General features: G+C 46.4%; 1 protein-coding gene across 1 annotated transcript in view; it reads left to right on the top strand.

Annotated features, from left to right (window-relative positions):
- Window positions 1-20,409, top strand: part of DDX43 (DEAD-box helicase 43) — a 433,112-nt gene that overhangs the window by 386,048 nt on the left and 26,655 nt on the right. The window contains exon 16 of the mRNA XM_077490306.1: window positions 2,445-2,561. Coding sequence (XP_077346432.1) covers window positions 2,445-2,555 — 111 coding nt within the window. The 3' untranslated portion in view covers window positions 2,556-2,561. The remainder of the gene's footprint in view (window positions 1-2,444; window positions 2,562-20,409) is intronic.

Raw genomic sequence — 20,409 nt, 5'->3', positions numbered from 1 at the left:
CGAGCTGCAGCCCGATGGCCAAGACCATATAGTGGTTTAAGAGGAAAGGGCCCACACAGGTCTCACCATGGTCGACCAAAGAAGTTGAGTGCCTGTGTTCAGCATTCTATCCAGAGGTTGTCTTTGGGAAATTGACGTGTGAGTGCTGCCAGCATTGCTGCAGAGATTGAAGGAGTAGAGGGTCAGCCTGTCAGCGCTCAGACCATACGCTGCACACTGCATCAAATTGGTCTCCTCTTCTAAAGATGATGCACAAGAAAGCCCACAGTTTGCTGAAGACAAGCAGACTAAGGACTTGGATTACAGGAACCATGTATTGTGGAGTGATGAGACCAAGATAAACTTATTTGGTTCAGATGGTGTCAAGCGTGTGGCGGGAACCAGGTGAGGAGTACAAATACAAGTGTGTCTTGCCTACAGTCAAGCATGGTGGTGGGAGTGTCATGGTCTGGGGTTGCATGATGGCTGCCAGTACTGGGGACCTACAGTTCATTAAGGGAACCATGAATGCCAACATGTACTGTGACATACTGAAGCCGAGCATGGTCCCCTCGCTTCGGAGACTGGGCCGCAGGGCAGTATTTCAAAATAACAACCCCAAACACCTTTAAGACGACCACTGCCTTGCTAAAGAAGCTGAGGGAAAAGGTGATGGACTGGCCAAGCATGTCTCCAGACCTAAATTATATTGAGCATCTGTGGGCATCTCAAATGGAGGGTGGAAGAGTTCAAGGTCTCTAACATCCACCAGCTCTGCAGCAAGGGGCCCGGTCGCCAAGGCGATCTCAGCGACCCCTTTAATTCCGCCACTGTGGTGGTAGCAGCATGCTGTGGAGATGTTTTTCAGCAGTCTGGACTGGGAGTTGAGGGAAAGATGGATGGTGCTAAATACATGGATATTCTTGAGCAAAACCTGTACCACTCTGTGATTTGAGGCTAGGATGGAAGTTCACCTTCCAGCAGGACAATGACCCCAAACACACTGCTAAAGCAACACTTGAGTGGTTTAAGGGGAAACATGTAAATGTGTTGGAATGGCCTAGTCAAAGCCCAGGCCTCAATCCAATAGAAAATCTATGGTCAGACTTAAATTGCTGTTCGCAAGCGCAAACCATCCAACTTGAAGGAGCTAGAGCAGTTTTGTAAGGAGGAATTGGCAAAGATCCCAGTGGTAAGATGTGGCAAGCTCATAGAGACTTGCCTAAAGCGACTTGGAGCTGTGATAGCTGCAACAGGTGGCTCTACAAAGTGTTGATTTTCGGGGGGGTAAATAGTTATGCACATTGGACAAAATAACAGAAGTCGTCGATTTGTTTGCTTCACAAAAAAACAATCTTCAAAGTTGTAGTCATGCTCTGTAAATTAAATTATGCAAATCCTCAAACAATCCATGTTAATTCCAGGTTGTGAGGCAACAAAACATGAAAAACGCCAAGGGGTTGAATACTTTTGCAAGGTATTGTATACTGGGATTCTATACTTGCCGAATATGCTGCAGAAATCTCCCTCCACTACATCTGGCTACGTCCATTTTAACTGGGCAGCTGAAGCTGCTGCCTGTTCACTTCCTGGATTTAGAGGCACAGCTCCAGCCCTGCAGCTCTCATTGGCCCTTTTATGACTTATCCCCCCTCCCTTCCTGAAAAACTCACTAGAGTGAGAGAGCTGTGCATGTCATAAGCCTGAGCTTTTTAAAAGACAAGAAACAAGTTGGCTGTATAAGGTATCTACTGGCAGAAAAAATGTTTTAATATCCAAAGTTAAAACAACAAGGGCAGAAGGTTTAATAGATGGAAAAAATGACTGAAAGTCCGCTTTAAGTGGATAAACTGATCTCATTTACAGACTGAAATGTATTCCTTTGATCTAGAAGTACCAAGTGTTATTGTTTCTCTATCTCCGCTAAGCATGATAAAGCAGGCTGCCTTTTTTTTTTTTTTTTTTTTGACAGTTGTCAGCTGTGAGCAGCGAACTCTCTGCACTGAATCGGAAAAATGCTGTGTTAAGATCGTCAGGGGGTAGATAACAAACTTGATTAACGATTAATCATGCAGCTCTAATAGTAAGAAGGGTTATCTTGGGCTGTCCTTCTAATGTCTAGTCCCCCAATAGGTATAACCTCAAGGTTGTATTACGTCAGCTGTCCCTCCATGGACTCCAAGAAAAGGACCTTATGGTGACTACAAAAATCCATTTTTTTTTTCATCAGCATTTAAGGGGATTCAGAGGTAGTCTCTCTACCCCAACAAAACTACATTTCCTTCATTTAATATTGTCAGTGTCTACAGAGAGGGTACGGCATTTTGGATACATTGAGGGAGAAGTTATAGTAGAATAAAACTAGAGTGACGTTACTGTTGTGGAGTCAGCATTGCTGATGCCTGAATTATGGTTAAGGTGCAATTTTGGTCTTGGCTCTTACTTTTAATGCACTGTCATTTTAGGAAGTTCCTGAAGAGCTGCTTGAAATGGCAGAGAGGTATGAACAATTTAAGAAGAAGAAAGAAAGTGAGCGAGACATGGTCCCCCGTAAAGGACGATGGCGAGACGGCTAATCTAGAGTATGATTTAATATTTCTAGTCTGTTTTTATTGAAGATATATTTTACTTTTAAGTCGGCCAAAAATTTGCTCCAAAACAAGATTCCCCCAAGAAAATAAACACTAACAACCACAAAATATACACAATAGTAGTACTGATGCAAATGTATACAAAACAATATTGTATAAGTGTGAAGAATATTAATCATAATGGCAGATGCTGAAAATATATACTGAATAACCAACCCTGCATATGCTACGGTGATAAATATGATCAAGGAAATGGTGTAACAGAATTGCTGAAAAAAATATTAAGGAAAATTGTTGTCCATACTTACTGTAATTTTCCTTTCCTGGATCCTCCCCATGTCAGCCTTCTATGGGTCAGCTCTGACCCCTCCAGGACCACCTTTTTCCTATTACATAAAGGGTGGCTGTCTGCCCACACCAGTGTTCAAAAAATACCTGCCTCGCGACGGATAAACTGGGTGGCAATCCTCCGGCTGACATGGGGAGGATCCAGGAAAGGAAAATTACGGTAAGTATGGATAACCATTTTCCTGGACCTCCCCATGTCAGCCTACTTTGGGATGTACCAAGCAAAATTAAAAAGGGAGGGAAGACAAAAAATAAGCCAAACCCTCAATCCAATGCTACTCAAATTTTTAATGGGCAACAGCCGCCATAATAACCATAGAGTCAAATGTTTCCTGAGGCGGACAAGCCAAATTAAGCCTGTAATGCCTAATAAAAGGTGTTGGGCACGCTCCAGCTTGCTGCTCTGCAATCTACCCCAGGGGCGACCTTTGCGTATGCTGCCCAGGATGCTGCCATACCACTCATCGAATGTGCTTTGATCTCTGAAGGAGGAAGAAGGGCCCAGCTTTTTGTATGCAATATGTATGGTCTTTGACAAATCAGGAAGACAACTCTGGATGTTGCCTGGATTTGACCCGTCAAGGAATTAGAAGCTAACCCTTAGAGACCACTCTGCAGAAACTCCAAAATGTTAGATACTGAAGGAGATTCAAGATCCCAACCCCTTTCTGTAGTATTCCAGATCTGGTGATAGGTTACATTCGTGGACCTCTTGCGAGCCTGTAATAATGTGTTCACTACACCACTCGAGAGACCCAAGCCAGTTAAAGCCTCCCTCTCACTTCCAAGTTAACTTCATCCTGCAGTTCGGGTGTCAGGCCCCACTCCGTAGAAGGTAATTTTGACAGAGGCAGTGGGATTGGCGTATCTTCCAAGCTAGAGGAAACCATGATTCCCTGAGCCAGTAAGGCAAGACTACTATTGCTGTGATCCTTTCTCACTGAATCTTCAGCAGGATTTTGAGTGCCAATGGAGGCAGCAGGAACACATAAACCAAGGGGACATTCCAAGACCTGGACAGAGCTCTCTGACCCAATGCCTGTTGATGCCAGGTCCGGGAGAAGAAGCAAGGCATCTGACAATTCTCCAATGCAATAAGATCTATCGATTCAGGCCCCATTCGTTGTGGTCCTCAAAGCCTTGACTCAAGTGATCTGCTAAAACATTGCCAAGCCCTGGGAGATAAGATGCTGTAAGGGAGCCGAGATTCTTCTCTGCGCATAGGAAGATTGACATGCCACCTGAAGGAGAGGTTGACTTCTTTTGCCCCCTTGATGAGACACATAAGCCACTGTAGTTGTCCAAAGAATCTTGACAGCTCGACCTCGCAACATAGGTTGGAACACTAAGAGAGCACATCTGACAGCATCCAATCCCAAGAAATTCACAAGTTGCATTGCCTTGAACCTGCTGTCCCAGGCAGTGTGCCCCGCAGCCTGCCAGACTGGCAATGGTCGTCGCCACTATTGGTTCTGAGGCCTTTAACGGAACTCCACGGGAAAGATTGCGAGCTACTGACCACCAAACCAGGGACCAGATTATCGGAATTAGCAGATTTTCTGAAATAAGGAGTGACGATCCCACTGAAGAAGAAAGTTGCATTGAAACCACCTTCTGGGCCACCTGACCCATGTGACTACTGGAACTGTGGCTGATAGAACCCCCAGATACTGCATGAATTCCTTCACCATCATAGAAGACCTGGTTATCCACAGTTTTTTTTCTAAGACTGGATCTCCTGGACCTTCCTCTGAGGAAGAGAAACCACCCTGATCTGTGTTGAATTGTACTCCTAAATACTCCAACATTTGGGTCGGATGCATCTGGCTCTTCTGAAAGTTGAACAACCAACCAAAACGAGCTAGTGTTTTGCAGGTGAAATTCACATGAAGTAGAAGGAGCTCATTTGATGGACCCAGAAGTAGCATGTCGTCTAGATCATGGAATATTTGCACTCCCTTGACCCTGAAAGCCACAACGACAGCAGACAGCAGTTTTGAGAACATTCTCAGAGCCATGCAGAGACCGAATGGGAGACATTCAAATTGAAAATGAGAGCCTTCCACGGAAAACCTGAGAAAGCGATGGTGAGATGCGTCTATGGAAACAAGAAGATATACGCATTTGCCAGTCCACAACTGAAATGATCATTTCCAATGACTCCATTTTGAATGGTGGAACCTTCATGAAAACCCCTGAAGCCTCTGGGACCAAAAACAGAGGGGAACATGCTCTGCCCCAATTTGTGCCTTAGAACCGGAAGGATGGCCCTTGCTGCCAACAGCTCCCCTATATATCCTCTCAAACATCTGTAGGAAGCCCAGTTTCTACGAACAAGGTCTGAGGGGGCCTTGTTCTGAACTTGAGACAATAACGTGATCAAATGACTGCTAAAATCCAGACATCCTGTAATTTGTCCCCCCCAAACCCTCCCCCCACCCCAAATTAGGCTAGTCTTGCTCCTTCTTGAGAGGGTTAAAGGGAGACACCTTCAGAAGGACTTATTTGAAGCCTTAGAGGCTTTGTTGGCCCTGGGCTTGGAAGGTTGAACCGGCTCCCTTCCATGAAAAACGAAGTACTGGCCTCGCTGAATACTTTTTTGGATCTCTTGTTAAACCGAAAGGGCTGCTGTTGTCTTTTTCTCTTCTGCAGGATTAGGCTAGATCTGCTGCCGGAAATCCGCTGATTTGATGATTCTAAACCTTCCCGAAGAGTAGCTTACTGTTGAATGGAACCAAACATAGACTCTGCTTAGAAACCTTATCGGCCGACCAATGCTTCAACCATAAGGCTCTGCAGGTTGTGATGGAATGAGCCATTATCTTTGCTGTTGGCTTTTGAACCAGCTCCCTGACCTGGTCAGCAGCCAATTCAGCCACAAACTCTACAGCAGTCTTGAAAACTGCAAGAGAAAAGAACTGCCACTTCCCAGACTTTCATCTGAACATCCATCCACCAGCTCCGCTACCCACAGTCTAAGGCTGGATTCACACCCTTGCATTCTGCAGATCCACACCACAGAGCATGTCCCATAGGAGACCATGGTAAATGAACGATAGCGCGCAAAACTGCAAAAAGCACCAAAAAACACACAGGTGCGAATCCAGCCCAAGTGCTGCTGCCACAGAAGTGAGCATTACCACCGGTCTGCAGGCTGCTCCGGCTAAACTATACAACCTTTTTAGGTTTGCGTTTATTCTACGTTCCATAGGATGCCTAAAGGAGACCGAATCCTGAAGCAGAATGTGGCAGGCGAATCTAGGTAATGAAGCATCCACCTTATGTGTAGTGTCCCAAGGGTTACAGCTTTGATACTCTATTATTCTTCTCAGGCCCCGCCCACTCATCATCAAATACTTTTTTAATTTCAGAAATGAATGGGAAGGAAGGTAAATATTTCTCTAAATATGAGTAGTATCTCTGCTGTTTGGAGGCAACAATACTTCCTGCTACTTCATCACATCCTTAACAGCCTCCACCAAGGGGGAACCAGTGCAAAAATAAAACGTATGCGATCCGAGACCATCTTGCCTCAGATGGGTCTGAATCGCTATTGACGTCAGTTAAAACACACTGAAAACGCATGATCTGAATCTGCAGATGCTGAAGATACAGCAGGATGTGCAAGATTACTTGAAACACTGTTTAACCCTTCCTTGACTGTATGCTTTAATGTAGGATTTAACCTGGCATGCATTCACAGCATTGTCCTGAGCCGCCTCCTTGAAGCAAGATGCACATGCCAGCTTTCCTCTGATGATGACCTCAGCTGAGCAAGCCCAACAGGATCCTTCTGCCTGGGCTGGCGATGAAGACCTATCCGAAGAAGAGGATCTTCTCTGTGCCCGGATTTGCTCTTTCTAGAGGCTTTCTGATGTCTTGGCTCGGGTCCGAGTGACTAAAGTGAGGTAAGGGTGAGGGAGATCTGGAATTCTGTGACAACAGGCATCTATCCAGCTGCATGCGACTCTGCGATTTATGTCTAGTCCCCTTTTTACTGCTTTGAGGCTGGAATGCTGATTAGGAATCTCTTTGCGGGCGTTTAGCTCACACTAGGCCCTTCTCTCTGTAAAATGGAGGATGTGCTCTTTTAAAAAAAAAAAAAAACTTCTCCATCCGAATCTTCAGTGCTTAGGTAGCTAGGCAGGCAGGCAAAACTCCCCAGATCTATAAAGGCACAGGATAATAAAAACGCTCTGACAGACAAGTAACACAGCAGTAATTAATGAGTCTTGGAAGTCAGGCTTACCAGAGCAGAGTAGCAGATTGATCAGCTGGAGGCTGAGATTAACCTAGAGGACAGCCTGCTGCAAATCAGCAGTGAGCATTCTGGTGTTTGCGAAGCTATCCAAGAGGTAGCTACCTCTGACCTCACCTGCTCAACTCTGAGCTTCCTGAAAGGAATACATTTATGCTGTATCATACAATCCCAGCACCACGGGAACCCGTCTCCTCAGGAGATTTACAGCCTATATGGGGGGGATCTTCTGATCCGGGAGAGGATGAACCCAAACAGGATGGATGGTGGCTGGAGAAGAAAATAAATAAAAATAAACTTTAAAAGGCATCCGGAGCAAGGACGAAAAAACACTGGTGTGGGCAGACAGCCGCCCTTTATGGGCTAGGAAAAGGGTGGTCCTGGAGGGGGCGGAGCTGACCCGTAGTAGGCTGACATGGGGAGGTCCAGGAAAAAGGATTTGTAATTGAAATGCCAACATACTTAAGGTGGTTGTAAAGGCAGAAGGTTTTTTTTTATCATAATGACTGTTTCAACCTACATATGAAATGCATTAACTGAAACAGCTGTATAGGAGGCTTTAAACTGGGTGAGGAACAGCCAAGCTCTGCTACTAAGGTAAGGTTGTGGAAGACCGTTTCATGTCACAGGTAATACACCATGGCAAGACTGAGCACAGCAACAAGAGACAAAGTAGTTTTGCTGCACCAGTAAAATCTCTCCAAGGCAAAGATTTCAAAGCAAACTGTGGTTTCAAAATGTGCCGCTCAAGCTCATTTTAAGACACACAAAGAAATATGCAAAGTTGAGGACCATAGACAGTGGTCAGCTAAACTTTATGCAGCAGATGAGACGCATCATACTAACTTCAGTTCAACATCAGAAGATGTCCAGCAGGGAGAGACTCAACTATGCATGAAAATATAGGAACTGGGGTGCAGGAAAATGGCAGCAGGTTTGGATTGATGAGTCAAAATTTGAAATATTTGGCTGTAGCAGTAGGCAATTTGTTCAACGAAGGGCTGGAGAGCAGTAATATGAGTGCGTGCAACAGTTAATCATAGTGAAGGTTCCTTGCAAGTTGAGGGCTGCATTTCTGCATATGAAGTACAAGATTTGACAGGGTCAATGGTGTCTTCAGTGCTGAGAAATACATGCAGGTACTTTTCCATCATGTCATACTATGAGGCGTGCGATTGGCCCCAAATTTATTATGCAGCAGGACAACGACCCCCAAACATAAAACCAATGTCCTTAAGAACGATCTTCAGCATAAAGAACAAGAAGTTGTCCTGGAAGTTTTGGTTAGACTCCCACAGAGCCCTGGTTGCAGCATCGAGTCTGTCTGGGATTACATGAAGAGACAGAAGGATTTGAGGCAACCTACAGTGCCTTGCGAAAATATTCGGCCCCCTTGAACTTTTTAACCTTTTGCCACATTTCAGGCTTCAAACATAAAGATATAAAATTTAAATTTTTTGTGAAGAATCACCAACAAGTGGGACACGTTTGTGAAGTGGAACGAAATCTATTGGATAATTTAAACTTTTTTAGCAAATAAAAAACTGAAAAGTGGTGTGTGCAAAATTATTCGGCCCCTTTACTTTCAGTGCAGCAAACTCACTCCAGAAGTTCAGCGAGGATCTCTGAATGATCCAATGTTGTCCTAAATGACTGATGGTGATAAATAGAATCCACCTGTGTGTAATCAAGTCTCTGTATAAATGCACCTGCTCTGTGATAGTCTCAGGGTTCTGTTGAAAGAGCAGAGAGCATCAAGAAGACCAAGGAACACACCAGGCAGGTCCATAATACTGTTTTCCCAAGCTTTAAACATCCCAAGTAGCACTGAGCAAGCGATCATTTTGAAATGGAAGGAGTATCAGACCACTGCAAATCTACCAAGACCTGGCCGTCCCTCTAAACTTTCAGCTCAGACAAGAAGACTGATCAGAGATGCAGCCAAGAGGCCCATGATCACTCTGGATGAACTGCAGAGAACTACAGCTGAGGTGGGAGAGTCTGTCCATAGGACCACAATCAGTCGTACACTGCACAAATCTGGCCTTTATGGAAGAGTGGCAAGAAGAAAGCCATTTCTCAAAGATATCCATAAAAAGTCTCGTCTAAAGTTTGCCACAAGCCACCTGGGAGACACACCAAACATGTGGAAGAAGGTGCTCTGGTCAGATGAAACCAAAATCGAACTTTTTGCCCACAATGCAAAACGACATGTTTGGCGTAAAAGCAACACAGCTCATCACCCTCAACACACCATCCCCACTGTCAAACATGGTGGTGGCAGCATCATGGTTTGGGCCTGCTTTTCTTCAGCAGGGACAGGGAAGATGGTTAAAATTGAGGGGAAGATGGATGCAGCCAAATACAGGACCATTCTGGATGAAAACCTGTTGGAGTCTGCAAAAGACCTGAAACTGGGACGGAGATTTATCTTCCAGCAAGACCATGATCCCAAACATACAGCAAAATCTACAAAGGAATGGTTCACAAATAAACGTATCCAGGTGTTAGAATGGCCAAGTCAAAGTCCAGACCTGAATCCAATCGAGAACCTTTGGAAAGAGCTGAAAACTGCTGTTCACAAACTCTCTCCATCCAACCTCACTGAGCTCGAGCTGTTTTGCAAGGAAGAATGGGCAAGAATTTCAGTCTCTCGATGTGCAAAACTGATAGAGACATACCCCAAGCGACTTGCAGCTGTAATCGCAGCAAAAGGTGGCTCTACAAAGTATTAACGCAAGGGGGCCGAATAATTTTTGCACGCCCCACTTTTCATTTTTTTATTAGTTAAAAAAGTTTCAAAAATCCAATAGATTTCGTTCCACTTCACAATTGTGTCCCACTTGTTGGTGATTCTTCACAAAAAATAAAAATGTTATATCTTTATATTTGAAGCCTGAAATGTGGCAAAAGGTTGAAAAGTTCAAGGGGGCCGGAATACTTTCGCAAGGCACTGTACATCCACAGAAGATCTGTGGTTAGTTCTCTAAGATGTTTGGAAAACCTACTTGCCAGGTTCCTTCAAAAACTGTGTGTACCTAGAAGAATTTATGCTATTTTGAAGGCAAAGGGTGGTCACACCAAATATTGACTTGATTTGGACCAGTGTTCCTTTGCCAATAGAAAAAAAATATCGGGAGAGCTCAATCATATGTACAGTTTCTCAATCCCATACCTATGTTCCAAATCTGCTTTCAGCCGTTTGTTTTTGAGTCGTTTTTTGCATGAGTGTTGAGACACCTGAAGATTAGTTAAAACCCCCAACATTTTATGTTTTCTGAAAGCGGTCTTCCTGGAGAAGAAATACAGTGGTGGCAGTTGTAATCCTTTGTCCCATGATATTAGCATGCCGATTTATCAAACACATATTTTCAATATAAGAAAAACTAAAGTTAAAATTAGTGCACACAAGTCAAGTACACTATATATTTTTTTCCTTGGTAAAATAGAAAAGGTTGTGTACATTTATCTAGATACCCAACGTGTCGAGCCTTAAAATTGCACACACCCATTAAAACGGCAACAAAACTGCAGGACATATTCATAGGTGATGCTTTAAATGTTCTTACAGGTCATCTGTTTTTAATTAACCATAAATCTTGGTCCTAGAATTATTGCTCTCATTTACTGGTGTGCGCAGTGCAATGCATGTAGTTAGCCACAGGGTGGTATACAGTTTCAGTGCCATTGTCCATTCCTAGAGTTTCCAGACTCTGAAGTCCCCTACAGGGGTATTCCCATCGTGAGACCAGCTTTGCGGGGAGGTAAGGCTTGTTTTGTCCTGTTATCAGACCTTTATTGTATTCCTATAGCAAGTATGAATCTCCGTATCTACGCTAATTGCAGTACTCTTTTTACTGTTTCCTGAATTAAAGCTATCAGGAAAACAGGAATTTTTCTTTTATTTACTTATTGAGTGAGTGTTTAAACTTGATGGTAAAATTTCCACCATTCAGAGCTTAGATTCAAGTAGATGACTGTTATGTCACACCATAGGCCTCAATGTTACCACCAACTTCCACCCATAGCCCTTATAAGGTACTTGAGCACTTCCTTTCTTGCCCCTTTGCCTTGAGGACTACAACAGAATGGTCAACACCTGGGCACCCTTACCATCTACGATTTGGGGGATGTCTGTTAGACGTTCCAGACCTATGGGTTTCAAAGAGGTGCAACATAGAGTCAAACTCTACCCACTCATCGTTTTTCTTCTCTCAAACCAACCAAAATCTGCCAGATTTACAAATTGGCCTGAACCACCTGCTGTCTCAGGGTTGGTTCTTCCGGTCCCTCTGGAGGACAGGTTTCAAAGAATTGTATTCAATGTGTGGGTATACGTCCTATCCTGGACCTAATATCCCTAAACAAATACCCTTTGCATTCACAAGTTTCACATGGGATTTACAAGGTCAGTTATTGCCTCTCTGACACAAGGTGAATTCTTGGCCTACCTCCTTATTCCCGTTTACCCACCTTATCGGCGCTTTCTGTTCTCCACAGTAGATCTACCCTTACAATTTTCCACCCTGCCTTTTGGCCTATCCTCTGCACCAAGAGTGTTTTACAAAGGTTCCTGCACTCCTACTTGGGTACACAGGTCATCCAAGTTTACAGGGTACCTAGACGACCTTCTGAAGGATTCATCTCACAACTGTCTGCAAATGTCCAAAGAACTATCCAAATTCTCTAGGCCTTCAGTTGGCTAACCAACTTAAAAAGGTCTGCTCTCCAGCCCTCCTTTTTGTCTGGAATATCAAGGCCTCATTCTAGACAGGCCCAGGCAAAGGTTTTCCTTCGGCAAACAAACATCTTGCTAAGGTTACTAGCTCAGGCCTCAAGATTCAAACAACATTCCGCTGAGAGATTCTTGATAGTCCTAGGAATCATGGTCGAAGTATGTTCCCTTCTCTGTTTCACTAAAGTCCCTACAAACACATTCTGTTGGCCTAGAAAAAAACGCTACCACTCAACTTTCATATGCTTCTCTTCAGCCAAGAAAGGAACGTCCTAGTGTGGTGGATTTCTAATGCCCCGTACACACGAGCGGACTTTTCAACATCAAAAGTCTGACGGAATGATTCCGGCAGACTATTCGATCGTGTGTGGGCTGCAACTGACTTTTGAATCGCAAAAGTCTGACAGACTTTAGAAATGGAACATGCTTCAAATTTTTCCGCCAGAACTCTGCCGGACCCAGAAATCCGCTCGTGTGTGTGCTAGTCTGACAGACTAAAACCGACGCTAGGGCAGCTATTGGCTACTGGCTATGAACTTCCTTATTCTAGTCCAGTCATACGTCATCACGTTCGAATCCGTCGGACTTTGGTGTGATTGTGTGTGGCCAAGTCCGTTCATTCGGAAAGTCCGTCAGAACTCTGTCAGAACTCTGTCAGAACTCTGTGAGAACTCTGTCAGAACTCTGTGAGAACTCTGTGAGAACTCTGTCAGAACTCTGTCAGAACTCTGTCAGAACTCTGTCAGAACTCTGTCAGAACTCTGTCAGAACTCTGTCAGAACTCTGTCAGAACTCTGTCAGAACTCTGTCAGAACTCTGTCAGAACTCTGTCAGAACTCTGTCAGAACTCTGTCAGAACTCTGTCAGAACTCTGTCAGAACTCTGTCAGAACTCTGTCAGAACTCTGTCAGAACTCTGTCAGAACTCTGTCAGAACTCCGTCGAAAGTCTGCCGGACTTAAGTCCTGTCGTGTGTACGCGGCATTACGCAGCCTTGAAAATGGGAAAGGCCTTTCTCCCAACCTCGTGGAAGCGGATAATCGATGCCAGCCTCACAAGGTGTATGAGTGTTCAATCTCTCACAGTTCAGGGAACCTAGTAACTTGGGGAAGCAGTGCTTCGCATCATAGGGGGTGCCTGGGCACCGCAAGTAGGTTTGATGATGACCAGTGTATAATATGAGTTTGAGGAGGATGACGGGTGTATAATAAGGGGATAAGGATAGTGATGGGTCTATAATATGGGGATGACGATGATGGGTGTATTATACAGTGATGAATCGTATGATGATGGGTGTATAATGGGTGATGAGGATAATGGGTGTATTATACAATGACTGGAGCATCAGGGTGTCAGTTGAGTGTGCCACATCATGTTTCGTTGGCTGCTTTGCCATACATGATTTGGGGGATTTGCAATGTCATGTACTGACTACGTTACACTACATAAGTCACAAATTTTGAGTACATCTGTCCTGTAATGTATAAAGCTATATACACCCACCTTCTTCCTTCCTGTATATAGAGACCTTCCTCTATCATCACTGACTGCAGATTTACATCATTATTACTTCAGGTTATTATATAGCGCTGTCAATTTATGCAGCGCTTTATATATACGTCGTACAGTCACATTAGTGTCTACCCTTAGGGAGCTTACAACCTAAGTACACATACTAGGGCCAATTTAGACAGGATCCAATTAACCTACCAGCATGTCCTGTTGCTGTATACATAGCTGTATACAGGACAGTTAGTGATGGAGGAAGGTCTCTATATACAGGACTAGTCGGGAAAGCTTGAAAGACAAAAGTCTGAATATCCTCTGTACAGAAAAGCACTGTCCAGCAATCTCTGCTGTCTACAACCAGGGAGTGGACAATTGGAAGGTGGATTTTCTCCGTTCTCACCGCCTGGACCAAGGGGAATGGTTCCTGTAAATTTGATTTCTTCAATCGCCTATGTCAGAAATGGGGGACCCCAGAGGTGGACATCTTGCATAGTTACATAGTGGTGAGGTTGAAAAAAAGACACAAGTCCATCAAGTCCAACCTATGTGTGTGATTGCCAGTATTATGTTGTAAATTCCTGTATGTTGCTGTCATTCAGGTGCTTATCTAATAGTTTTTTTAAACTATCAATACTCCCCGCTGAGACCACAGCCTGTGGAAGGGAATTCCACATCCTTGCTGCTCTTACAGTAAAGAACCCGCTACGTAGTTTAAGGTTAAACCTCTTTTCTTATTTTAATGAGTGGCCACATGTCTTGTTAACCTCCCTTCCACTGTTTGTTTTATCCCTATTGTGGGGTCACCAGTACAGTATTTTATAAAAGGAAATCTCCCCTCTCGAGCATCTCTTCTCCAGAGAGAATAAGTTCAGTGCTCGCAACCTTTCCTCATAACTAATTTCCTCCTGACCCTTTATTAGCTTTGTTGCCCTTTTACTCGCTCCATTTCCAGGACATCCTTCCTGAGGACTGGTGCCCAGAACTGGACAGCATACTCTAGGTGCAGCCAGACCAGAGTCTTGTAAAGCGGGAGAATTATTGTTTTATCTCTGGAGTTGATCCTCTTTTTAATGCCAATATTCTGTTTGCTTTGTTAGCAGCAGCTTGTTGCATGCCATTGCTGAGCCCATCTACTAGGACCACCAGGTCCTTTTCCATCCTAGATTCCCACAGAGGTTCTCCCCCCAGTATATAGATTGCATTCATATTTTCTCTTTCGTTCACTGACTGACACAGCTCCTTTATTCTTGACCATCGGGTTGGTACGCCATCTTCAGGAGAGGACTAGGCAGAACATGTACAAAAACAGAACTTTCTAGTTCCGCCCAAGGGGCGATCCCTTGGCTAACAACCCCCCAGCATGCCTCCTGCAACCTGTTTTTTGTCTGCCTACTTAAGGAGATGGACTTAGGAACTCTGCGGGATCATCGGTCCGGGGATTTTTTTTTTTTTAGAAGTTTTGTCTTTTGCGCAAGATTAAGATCCTGTGATCTACTATCCACAGCCGGCTCGCTGACAGGCTGGATGCCCTTATCCTTGTAGTCTCCCCAGCCCGGGCAGCGAGTGTGTGCAGACCATAGCTATGCACTGGGTCAGCCACAACATGCCCCTCAGGCTTCAGGGGCGGCTGGTGAGCGCAATGCTCCGGCGCACACATATGACCGGGCTCTGATGTCTGAGTCCGTGTGCCGTGGCCAGCAGCCACCCCGTACTCTTCGGTAGTGGGTCTGTGATGGAATGTCCCCAGCTCGTCCGGACTGGTAAGTACAGCTCTCCCTTCCTCGGTGGGACTGAGCAACTGGGCTTTTCCTGGGAGGTTGATTCGGGTGTCCCTCTCCTCCCTATCTCCCCCCCCCCCCCTGTGGGGGATGCTGCATGGGCTGCTGATGGGTGTGCGCCATATAGATGGGGGTTCCCTGGGGGGCTCTCACCTTGGGTGGGTGGCTGTGCCCTTGTGTGTCTGTTGTCTTCCTGCTGGAGGTCTGCATGTGCTGATCGCCATAGTGCTGTTCTGCCACCATTTTCTTTTTTTCACTGTCCCTCTGTGCAGTTGTTTGGCGGCCATGTTTGGTGTGACTCAGAGCAGCATGGACTGGAATAATTTTACTTTAGTTGGGCGGCCATTTTCCCTGTTACTATGTCCTTTATACTGGATGCTTGGTGGCCATTTTGTTGTAGCCCAGCGGGGTTTTTATGCCCTACGCTGGTCCCTGAGGTTCAGAACAGCGCGGTTTCTTCTCTGATACCTGGGAGCTGACACAGGCACTACTAGCTGAATGGCGCAGAACTCGGTCAGGGTGGTGAGTCCTGCGATGGGGCCCCTCAGCCTGCAGCAGCTAGGAGGGTGGGACTATACACCTGTCCTAAGTACCCAACAGGTGGCAGACAGGATGGGTCAGCATGGCTTCAGAAACCGGTTTCTTCCCCCGAATTCCAGGCAATTGCAACCAGCTCGTCTGAAAACAGTGCAGTGCCTCTGGACGCTTTGGTGGTCCTTGACACGTTCATTGCCAGGATGGAGGCGGTGCGTTGGCGCAAAGGTGGTAAAAAGTGGCCCCTTACCCCCCCCCCCCCCCCTGTCCTCAGGGGAGAGCTCTGATGCAGACTCGGGCCCAGCTGGTGGCCCCTGCTCTGTCGTTTCAGATGACACTGACCAGGACCGATCAGACAGTGAGGATGAGTCCCCGTCCCGGTCCTCATGCCACAAATCGCTAGTTGGAGCACTTATCACAGCTGTGTGCGATACCCTGAAGATTCAGGATACAGCAGATCCCTCTTTTGGGTCCCTTAAGCCAGCCTGTGCACGTAATGTGTTTCTGTATCTGACTTATTTCGATAAGTTCATATACAAGGAATGGGGTAGACTGCAACAATCCTTTTCGGTCCCAAAAAGTATGGCAGTGCTTTACCCCTTTGAGGAGAGCCTTAAAAAATGGTCTGCTCCTCCAGTCGTAGACCCCCCAGTATCCAGGTTAAATAAATTAACCACGATCCCGGTAGAGGGGACTCCTGCATTTAAGGACCCCACAGATAGGAAGGCCGAGGCAGTGGCCCGTTCCTTGTTTATGGTTGTGAGATCAGCAATGCGACCAGTACTGGCCTCCGCACTTGTCTCAGACACTGAGTGGGCAAAAGTTTTGCACCATGAATTGGGGGAGCAACAGGCTTCCCCTGTCTGTGTGGAACTAGCAGATCAGTTAGTGCAAGGCCTTAAGTACGTTTGTGACGTGGCCCTGGATACCCTCCCTCTGTTATCCACGGCTTCAGTGTCAGCAGTGGTGCTGAGGCGCCTGACTTAGCTAAAAAGCTGGTCGGCTGACCAGGCATCTAAAAAAATCCTTGACGGATCTACCCTTCCTTGGTGAGCGGCTCTTTGGAGCCTCATTGGATGACATTATTAAAAATGCCACAGATGGGAAGAGTACCTTACTCCCACAGGCCAGGAAGGCTAAGGAGCCATGCTCTAGGCAAGGGCACTAATTTTCAAACGGCTTTTTCATCCGCCCGGGGCTTCGGCTAAACGTTCCCAGCCCGACAGGACGACTTTCAAAGGACAAAAGCTTCCTTAAAACCGCCAGCCTGTGAGCAAAAGTGCTACCGCATGAAGGTTTGCCCCCGCCTGCAACACGGGTAGGGGGTCACCTTCGGGAGTTTGCAGCCCGGTGGGCCTCTCGGCTGTGCGACCAATGGGTCTGGAAACTGATTTCCTCTGGCTACAAGATAGTTTCTCTCTTGGCCACCAGATTCTTCCCCCTCCAGCATACCCGTACTCCCGGCTTGCCGGGAGGCCCTAATGGGGACGGTAAGGGACCTACTGAGTCGCGGGGTGATAGTACCAGTTCCGGAGCCGGAGAGGTTCCAGGGATTCTACTCCAATCTGTTTGTTTGCAGTCCCCAAAAAAGGGCAATGGCCAATTTTAGAAGTTCAGAATGGTATCCGTTCGCTCAGTAGTCCATCACGGGGACTCCCTGGCATCTTTGGACATCCAGGATGTGTACCTGCACATACCCATACGCTTTCGACATCAGAAGTTTCTGCGATTTGCAGTTGGGGAAGCCCACTACCTGTTTGTGGCTCTCCCTTTTTAGCTTGGCATCAGCCCCCCCCAGTCTTTACCAAGGTATTGGCTCCTGTTCTGGCATTGCTGCTCCTGAGAGCATCTTCCGCCTCAGAATTAGGAGGATGTGGCGATCACCATGCAGACCCTGCAGGAATTTGGGTGGCTGTTGAACCTAAAAGTCGGTGATCGTACCGACTCAGCTTTTGGAGTACCTAGGCTTACTGCTGGACTCCATGGAAGCGAGAGTGTTTCTCCCTTCAGACAAGCTGCAGACTCTGAGCCGTGGTAAAACTGCCGATGAACTGCAGGTGGTTGTCGCTACGCTTCTGCATGGGACTCATGGTGGCCTCTTTTGAGGCAGTACCGTTTGCCCAGTTTTCACACCAGTCTTGCAGAAGGAGAGCTTGACAAAATGGGACAGATCTCCATTATCCCTGGATCAGCAGATTCAGGTGAGCCAGTCAGTCAGGGACTCCCTGATCTGGTGACTAAGATCCCCGGCACTTTGGTCCAGGAAGTCGTTACTACCTCTGAATTGGACAGAGATCACAACGGACGCCAGCCTAACCGGCTAGAGTAATGGGAGTTCAGTGGACTCTGGTCCTCTGGTCGGAGGAGGAATCCAAGTGGCTGATCAATGTGCTCGAGCTGCGAGCAATCAGGCTATGCCTCTCCACATGATCGATAAGACTTCGAGGGCATCTGATCAGGGTCCAGTCAGACAATGCCACGGTGGTGGCGTATGTCAATCATCAAGGAGGAACCAGAAGCTCGGCCGCCGCATGGGAGGTCGCTCACATCCTTCAGTGGGGAGAGCGACTGGTACCGGCCCTATCGGCCATTTACATCCCGGGAGTGGAGAATTGGCAGATGGACTACCTAAGTCGTCAGATGCTGGACCCAGGAGAATGGGCATTGCATCCGGAGGTGTTCAGGCTACTGTACTTGCGATGGGGCACTCCAGATGTGGATCTTCTGGCCTCCCGTCTCAATCGGAAGTTGCTGAGATTCGTGTCCAGGACAAGAGATCCTTGGGCAGACGTGCTGGTGGCTCCGTGGGGTCAGTACCAGCTGATCTATGCTTTTCCTCCACCAAAGCTACTACCACACCTGCTCCACAGAGTAGAGGCCGAGGGGATTCCAGTAATACGGATTGCCCCAGAATGGCCCCAGCATCCCTGGTACGCAGACCTAATGCGCCTGGTGGCGGATGCCCCCTGTCGACTGCAGTTACGAGAGAATCTTTTGTCTCCAGGTCCGATTCTCCATCCTGCTTTACCATCAATGGTTTTGACGGCATGGCTATTGAGAGCCAGGTGTTGAGGACTTTCGGACTCTATGATTCCAACTATTTTGAGAGCATGATCTTCTCAGAAGATATATCATTGTACCTGGAAGGCCTACATCTCCATGCGTGAGGAGAAAGGATGGTGTCCGCACTACTTTTTCTATATCCATGATCCTGCTTTTTTTACAGTGAGGAGTAGACCAGAAAATTGGCCTTGCTTTTTTTACAGTGAGGAATAGACCAGAAAATTGGCCTTGCGCACCATTAAAGGACAAATATCAGCCTCCTCGAAGACCTGAGAAGGAGGCAAACTTGTTGAGTATGCGCAAGGCCGCTTGTAGCGATGAATTTGGCGGTCTGAGGAACAGAAGCAGGTCACCTGCATAAAGAGCGAGGCTCTCCCGTATGGAACCCACCTGAATTGCACACACTTCGTGAGACTGACGTAGTGCTCTTGCTATAGCCTTCATCATTAGGGCAAAGAGGAAGGGTGAAAGGGGGCAGCCCTGTCTAGTTTCCCTTCCCACCGCAAAGAGCCTTGTCAGGAGCCCCCACCGAATTGCCGTCTGCTGGCCACTGTACAATAAAGTAACCCATCATCGGAAATTGGGTCCAAACCCCATATTCTCCAATGCTTTGTGCATATAGTGCCAGTCGACTGAGTCGAAAGCTTTTTCAATGTCAAAAGACACTATAACTTTTTCTGGCGTTTCTGTAGAATCCATTTGCAAATGGGTGAACAATCCCCGAAGGTTGGTGTCCATAGATTTCCCGGGCAGAAATCCTGTCTGATCAATGTCCACTAGTGAAGGAATAACCTTGGCCAGACGTGATGGCAACACTTTGATTAGTATCTTTAAATCTGCATTTAGTAAAGCAATGGGGTGGTAGGACAAACACTCTTGTGGGTTTTTACCCGGTTTCAACAGCAGGACCATATATGCTTCCATCATTGAACTCGGGAGCTCCATTTTTAAGGCAATGGTCAAAAAGGACAGAGTCTTGGGGCTAGTTGTGGTATAAAATGCTGATAGAAAGTCTGCCGGGAAGCCATCCGGCCCCGGAGACTTGTGGAAAAGCTAGGATCGCTGCCTCTATTTCTAGAGCAGATATGTCCGCATCAAGAAGTGCAACATCTAAGTCTGATAGCGTGGGGAGAGAGAGGTCACTTAAAAGCCCATCCAGCTCAATACTAAGTGTTGTCATTTGTTCCGCTGCTAAAAGGGCTAGATGTTTGCCATTTTTTTCCCCTTTAGCAAATAAAGATTCCGCAGCCTTCCCAACCTCAGAGAAATGTAGAGAAATAAGTTGCCAAGTCTCCAACAGAGCTGAATAATTGGCCTCTGTCGGAGAGTCAGCATGAACACCCACGCACTCTCTCTTTAACAGAAGTTCCACTTGTGCATTTTTTTCTTTCCTGGCAGCTTTGATCGCAGAGAGGCATTCACCTCTTGTCACCGCTTTAAACGCATCCCAACCTATGGACGGATCGGCCATATCCACATTGGTTGACCAGTAGGCTGTCATGGAACCTTGTACCTGTGAGGTGACCTGTTCTGTTCTTCTTGTAACCAATCCGGTGACAACTTCCAGCCTCCCCGCTTCCCCCCAGTTGGGAGTGCCAGGTTGACCAAAAGTGGA

This window comes from Lithobates pipiens, unplaced genomic scaffold (genome assembly GCF_037356315.1).
Source record: "Lithobates pipiens isolate NorthernLeopardFrog02 unplaced genomic scaffold, aLitPip1_a1.2 Scaffold_18, whole genome shotgun sequence".
NCBI lineage: Eukaryota > Metazoa > Chordata > Amphibia > Anura > Ranidae > Lithobates > Lithobates pipiens.
Note: the sequence above shows the minus strand (reverse complement) of the source record. Positions and strands in the feature narration are given on the sequence as shown.